The 7,132-nt window shown below is 44.4% G+C and overlaps 1 protein-coding gene across 4 annotated transcripts; it reads right to left on the bottom strand.

Annotated features, from left to right (window-relative positions):
• Positions 1-751: 751 nt before the first annotated feature.
• On the bottom strand, positions 752-6,899 carry LOC103968803 (receptor-like serine/threonine-protein kinase At2g45590). Of its 4 annotated transcripts, none has more exons than XR_670510.3 (3): positions 4,475-6,899; positions 1,304-3,468; positions 752-1,026 (listed from the first exon to the last, which is right to left on the bottom strand). XR_670510.3 is itself a non-coding variant. In XM_018822493.2 (2 exons), the coding sequence occupies exons 1-2, from the start codon at positions 6,733-6,735 to the stop codon at positions 984-986; spliced, it is 2,304 nt and encodes a 767-aa protein (XP_018678038.2). In that variant the 5' UTR covers positions 6,736-6,899; the 3' UTR covers positions 752-983. The 4 variants fall into 4 exon arrangements, 2 of the variants coding, with proteins under 2 accessions (XP_018678038.2, XP_009380410.2); XR_001976880.2 differs by lacking the exon at positions 752-1,026 and having other exon boundaries at positions 1,035-2,134; positions 3,276-3,468; XM_018822493.2 differs by lacking the exon at positions 1,304-3,468.
• Positions 6,900-7,132: the final 233 nt, after the last annotated feature.

Below are 7,132 nucleotides of genomic sequence, written 5' to 3'. Positions count from 1 at the left end.
ATTCCTTCGAACTAACCGTCTTTAAATCTTCTCCAACAACCCACAGTTCTGCCTCTGCATTTTGTGACTGCAGTGATTGCAAAATTGGAAAGGACAATGTGCCATATCGTAATCTAATCTTTCCCCTTCCGCCATATCCTAGTAATTAATGGCCACTACATCTCGTCACATTGTTCCTCAAACTTCACCACACTCCGTACTCTCAGTAAACATATATACTTTTGTTCAAATCATGATTCTAAATCCATATTACTAATAATCTATATTAGTCTTTAAGTCCCGACTAGTGCAGGTCTAATATGTATGATATCGCGTGTGATCGACACTATAAAGAGAGAAGAAGAGAGACGATACCAACGACTAGCAATTGGAGGCAAAGAAGCATGAGAGGAATAAAATAAAAAGATAATAATAATAATAATCATCATCATCATTATTGAGTTAATTAATAAATTTTAGATAGTAGGTAGCGATCCACCTGATATTCATAACCATATACACTGGTTTTTCATCCAAAACAAAACAAACAAGTCTTAAAATTCGAACAAGACCGACCGATTGATATGCATATCGATTTTGGATCAAGACCAGTAAATATCAGATAATAGGGTAGGCAGCGATCGGCCTGATGATATTCAAAACCATGTACTCTGGTTTTCCATCCAAAACAAGCAATAAGTCTTAAATTCAAACTAGATCGACCGAGTGATGAGAATGATATGCATATCGATTTTGGATCAAGACCCGTAAATATCAGACAATAGGGTACCAATACACCCAATATTCGAAACCATAGTTCCAAAATAAAAGTTTCTTTTGATCCTATCCAATCAGAACACCAAGAAATGAAAACTTCAATATTAAATTCTTAAACTTGGTAACTACAAGACTTGATCTTCACCTAACACAATTGATGAAGAAATAGACTTGAGAAATCGGATCATCACCATTTGATGTTCTTCATGAGTTCGGCTGCATCTTCCTCAGACTTCACCTTCCAATGGTTTCACCCAATGGTTGTCCACCCTGCTCCAGAACAACTCTGTAAGATATGTGCCGGCTAAATAATGCAAAATATTCACCAATAGGCAAAGTATATACATTAGAAATGCAATTTGTACCATGATTCCTGGAAAAGGTAAAACAGATCATGTAAATGTACAAACACGTAGCTCAAAAGAAAAGTCTTCAGCCATTCAGTAAGGTTTTACATGCAGGTTTAGCCAAGAAAGAGACGAAGAGAATCCTTCATCTGTGTTAGATCTTTGGAAATTAACATGAATGATACTGAACAAGTTCTTACCTCTGATATGTCTTGGTGAAGTTCGCCAGTAATAATCACTTTGCACGTGTGCCCCAGGAAGATGACTCAAAACCTAGATAGCAGTCATTAACATGGACTGGTGTACCACCAGAAACATTACATGCCGATTTAGGCGTAGGCCAATATGCAGACCACCCCTATTTCGAGTGATCCGGTTAAAATAATAAAAAATCAAAAAAGCCCCTATCCAACTCAGTATTAAAAAAAATGAAAAACAATTAAAGGCTTGCGAACACGAGCCCTCTTCTCACGTACGATGCTGCTGCCCTCACCGCTACCGCTGCCGCTGCCGCTGCCGCTGCCGCTTCCACTTTCACCTTGCCACTACCACTTTGCCACTGTTTCCCAGGTACACTGCAACTGCTTCTTCTCCTCACCCCTCTTCTTTCTTCTTCTTCCTTCTTCCTCCTCTATTCCTCCACCGCCCCTTCCTCTTCACCCTCTTTTTCTTCTTCGTCAAAACACCAGTATGTACTGGCATATCATGTGTCAGTATACCAATACCGACTAGTACATACTGGTCCGATAGATTGCCAAAACGGGTCTGGTGCCCGAAAAGGCAATCCTTGGTCAATGTTAAGTATAGTACATACTGGAACTTCCAAATAACTGTACAGAATTGATGCCCATCATATTCTTTGACAAGTATAGCACAAACTGGAACTTCGTTGCATGCAGAGCTGCAGCAGAAATTTACCAAGAATAGGTTTACATAGATTGTCTGTACTGACATTTAAGGATAGAAAGGTGGCTTGGAATGGCCACAAAGTGACTACATCTGATATCTCTTACTCTTCCAGCAAGGTCACCCTGCAAATAACGTACCAGTTTGACAACACTTAACCAGCCTAATGCACAAATAGTTTAAAAAGGATGAGTATGCAATCATTAGATCTTCCTGTTTATCCCCATGCCTATTCCTTATCTAAAAGAGTTTGATTCTATTGGCCTTTTATCAAGCGCTAGGTGTCCAGGTTATATCTTTTCTAACAACTGATGATGATAAAAAACCAGACAACTATTTCAACTCATAATACTTCCAAACCATCAATTAAAGCCCTCCTTGTTTGCCAGCAAGAGGTTGATGTCAAAAATATCACTTTAAGTGACACTTACAGGAAGATTTATAGCTAAAGTGGAGCACATCAATGCAGAATAAGAAAAAAGTGACAAAATATGTAAAAGACAAAAGAAATGAAGCTACCTTAGAAAATATAGGATGCATAATAATATTATAACATAATTTTCTTATGTCTAGTACCATTGTGATAGTTGAAATAACGCAATAAAAGTGCCTCTGTTCTATTTTCAGCTTCATTGCTTGCAGTGTAGTAGCAAGTCACAGCATGCATGTTCTAGACTAGACTAGATAAGACTCAACATAAAGGACAATCTTAATCAAGCCTGGAGCTTGCTATGTCATATTATCCTGTAACAGCTAGTCATTAATGGCCTATTAAATTTTAAGAAAATAATAGATATGCTGTATCACTGGCTAGATCAGAGACTTGAAACATTAGGCCATAACAGCACAATCAATAACATATTTCTTTTGCAGAATGGCAAGCAAAGATATACATAAAAGCATGCATCGGGTCCAGAAAATGGATGAAAAAATATCTTCTAAATGGCTACCCAAGCTTAAATTCTACCTGAAGTACAAGACAAATTTCACCATGGGACAGAATGCACTAACAGCTAATTACTACACATAAGAAATGTAAGAGAAAAAAAGAGAAATATCGGAAAGGGCCTTCAGCTTTTTGGTAGTCATATAATCAGTAGCAAATTCTTGTAGAGTGAATTCTATTGACTAACATATTCCTCAATGTCTTCAAAATTTCCATCATATCTCAGTATCAGAAATTAAATAAAGGATTCTAGCTTGCAGAAACAACAAGTACTGTCCAGCAATAGAGTTATATTCAATTAAAAAAAAGGATTAACATACCTGCATCTGCTATGAATTTTCAAGGAATAAAATACTCATACCAACAATCCCATAAGATGCCTTGCCTTCGAGACAACAATACCAAGTTGACATGCAATTTCTTTATTATAGCCCAAGACTATAAATAAAGATTTAAGAGATGTAATTGCAGTAATCCCATTTCCTGAATTGAATACTATTTTTTGCCTGATTCCTGTTCAAGATGCCAATATATGAAAAAGAGTACATCAACTAGCTGACAGAATCTAGTCAATGTCATTCACAGACCTCCAATAAAAAAAATGTCCATTCAATGGACCATCATTATATTGGTTAGATGGAGGTTGGGGGAACTTAGAAAAGTCTTGCCATAAATTATAATATTACAGTTCCATAAAACTGTATTGGCCATGGATCTTCGATTAGACTACTGTCTATGTAAAATATATGGCATGACTTCTAAACTCTCTTTTAACCAGTTTCAAAAGTATCTGGCCCTGTACACATGTTCTCTGCTCTTCTCATACAGATTGTCTCTTGGATATGGATCCTGGGACTGTCAGTAACATCTCTTTGGAAGACCAGGTACCAAGGCCATCTCATGCTAGCAGAAGAGTTTGATGAAACCAAACAACCAGGGCACATAAAAGAAAAAGGTGAATCCATTTTAAAATGCATGGATAGTTGGAAGTTAGGTTACTTGTTGACACGAGTAATAAAGAACTTGACAAGGCATTTAAATTTGCAAAAGAAAGAAGTAAGATGATCTTCGAGATCTTATTTCCCTTTATTACAAAAGGTTGATGCAAAAAGGCATGGTACAAATGGGCCAGAGCTTGGGTTACTTTACCAAAAGTTGCATGAACTGAAAAAAAATGAAGAGACAGAAAAGTTCACATGGCCCAGAAAGCACTACCATCATGCATGTCTAAAAGAAAGACAAGCAAAAGATCTGGCAGAATCATAGGAACCTTTATTGGCAGGAGTTTCTAGTAAGTTATGCATGAGGTTCTGATACCAGCCAGATACGGTGACAATTGTTTCAGAGCACTCCCTTCCATCAGGTTCATATTTCAATTATGTGGATCAATCTTTCATAATCGAAATAGAACTTTCTCTTCAGACTTTTCTACATCCAACTCCAAATAAATGGAATTCTAAAATGTACAATCGACACTATATGTAGCTAAATGGTCATGCTGAAATAAGTCTAAACTCACCGAGCCTTCTTCCGCGATTTGAATGAAAACCCACCTGGTGGTGATGGTGAGAATTCAAGCGGGAGGTGTGGAGGCTCTGATTCACCAGTAAGCATACCCAATATTTCCTTGCTGGAGGGGCGACGAGCTGGAGATCTCTGCAGACAGAGCAGTGCAACCGTGATGCAGAGAAGAGCTTGCTCTTTGTCCACACACCGGAGGCAGGGATCAGCAAGCTCCAGAAGCCTTCCCAAATGGGCAAGATGTCGAGCCCACGAGATGAGGTTTGCTCGCTCAAACTCTGACATGGGCGAGGCTGTCACTTGCAGCGGTCGCCTGCCTGAGATTATAACCAACAGAAGAACACCAAAACTATAAACATCGCACTTCTCTGAAAGCGGCCCCCCACCACCGTACTCAGGAGCAACATAGCAGACAGTGCCCCTCATGCTTGGTGTGCTGCTCACTGTTCCACTCTTTGGGATATCCCCGCTAGCCCAGTCCCGGCTACTTCTCCTTCCGGTTGGCCTGATCTCCCCACTAATTCGATCCATCCACCAATCTATACTGCTGCGACTACCACGGCTATAGCTCCTATTCTTCTTCCTCCTATTACTCTTCTCGGAAGGTGAAGCAAAGTCATCATCGTTCTGCCACCATTCATGGCTGCTCTTGGACTTGGCCATTGGCTGCCGCTTCTGTTTCTTCATCAGCTCCTCACAGAACTCCTCCCGCCACCACTCCCTAGCGGGCCGGCTCTTCTCTTTCTTCTTCGGCTTCTCCTCGTCCAATGAGGCCCACCACTCCATCCTTCGATGACTCTTCTTCCGCTCTGATCTCCCACCGTTGGACGGCTTAGGCAAGCACTCCTCGACGGCAGTGGCCGTCGAGGCCGTAACCCAGTCGCTCTTCGGTCTCTCCTTCTTGATCTCTGATCGAATCCATTCCATCACATAGTCCTTCACGCTGCCTCCGGACTCGGAGTTTGGTCCTCCGCCATTGATGTCCTGCCTCCACCACCAGTCCTTGCCCGAGGAAGCACCGGCCTTCTTTTTGCCGCATCCCTTCCGCGACGCGGAAGCGTCCTTCCCACTATCGACGCTTACTCTATCGAAGCCTGCTCCTGCCTCGGAAACCGAGGCCACGTCCACGGCGGTAGCTGGCGATGCCACCATGAAATCCTCATCTTCCTCCGCCGATCTGTCGGTGGTGGCGATGCCATTCGCCCCAGCGTTCGGAGTTTGCTCCTCGAACCCAGTCGTAGTCGTTGTTATGCTCTCCGCCGTCTCTCCCATGGTCACGGCCGAGGCGTCATCCTGCCCTCCTACGGTCACCGAGTCTTTCTTTCTCTCCTTTCCTGACGTTTTCGAATCGTTCACCGCGTGCTTGTCTAGATCGATGTCGACTTTGATTTCCTCCTCGGTAGGGAGGTGATCCTCCGTCGCGGTGGATCTAAGCCGGGCGAGGCCGAAGTCGCCGATCTTGGCCGAGAGGTGAGCGTCAAGGAGGATGTTGCTAGGCTTGATATCGCCGTGTATCACCGCTGGATCGCAGACAGCGTGGAGGAAGTGGAGGCCGCGGGCGACGTCGAGCACCACCGCGAACCGCCGCTGCCAGTCCATCAGCTCCGGGCACCGGCGGTCCAACAGCGCGTCCTGGAGGCTTCCGTTGTGCATCAGCTCGTAGACCAGGAGAAGCTTCCGACCGGGCGGCGCGGCGGCAGCGGCGGCTTCCGAGAGCTCCAGTGGCTCTTCTGCCTCCCGCCGCCTCCACCAAGGCCACCAACGCCGGTGTCGGCCATCGTCGTCGGAGCAGAAGCCGATGGTCGGGACGACGGCGGCGGCGTAGGATGGGACAGCGAGGATATTGGCGGCGAGAGCGAGCTCGTTGTGGAACTCGCGCTCACCCTGGAGGGAACCGCAAGAGTCCATGAGCTTGACGGCGACCTCCTCGCCGGACGGGAGGGCGCCGCGGAAGACGGGGCCGAAGCCGCCCTGTCCGAGGCGGAGAGAAGGGGCGAAGGAGGCGGTGGCGCGCCGGAGCTGGGCGTAGGTAAACCGACGGAGCGGGCCAGCGGGGGGCGGCGGGGGCGAAGGGGCGGTGGGGGTGGGGCTGCCACGGGCGAAACGGCGATAGAGGAGCACCACCAGGGTGACGGTCAGGACGACGGCGGCACCTCCGATGGCCGCTATGGGAATGACGTGGCGGTGGTGGTGATGGTGGTGGTTGTGGTTGGTCCGGTGGGGACCCGGCGGTTCCGCCGGCGGCGGACGGGAAGGCATCAATGCGTCCAAGTCTCCCACCTCGTCTCAGAAAGCAGAGAGGATATATGAGAGTCGGAAAAGGGAATGGGCGAAAAAGTCTGCTCCCTTTTCCTTCTACTGCACTGCTATGTCTCCCTTGGTGTGCTTTTTCTTCGGTGATGGATGCGTGTGTGAAAGAGGGGTCGGTGTCACAAGCAAATTTGGCTCCTCCTTTTTCACTTTCTTTTAACATATATATATATATATATCCTTCTAATTTTAATTTAATATATATTTTTAATAAATTTTAAAAAAAATTTATTTTAACAATTTATGAAAAAAATTTTAATCTTAAAAATTTCTCCTATAACGTCTCTTGTCGTATAAAAAAATTATTTTATCCTTGTCTCGATCAAATCCTTCTCTTCTTTTATAT

Source organism: Musa acuminata, chromosome BXJ2-2 (genome assembly GCF_036884655.1).
Source record: "Musa acuminata AAA Group cultivar baxijiao chromosome BXJ2-2, Cavendish_Baxijiao_AAA, whole genome shotgun sequence".
Lineage (NCBI taxonomy): Eukaryota > Viridiplantae > Streptophyta > Magnoliopsida > Zingiberales > Musaceae > Musa > Musa acuminata.
The sequence above is the reverse complement of the archived record's forward strand: the minus strand, read 5'-3'. Positions and strand labels throughout refer to the sequence as shown.

Excerpts from the sequence above, each read along its gene's own strand:
- LOC103968803 (XM_018822493.2), bottom strand. The coding sequence starts at position 6,735 with ATGCCTTCCCGTCCGCCGCCGGCGGAACCGCCGGGTCCCCACCGGACC. Across the intron at positions 1,027-4,474 it reads AAATCGCGGAAGAAGGCTCG|GGTGGACAACCATTGGGTGA; the intron begins GTGAGTTTAGAC and ends GTTCTGGAGCAG.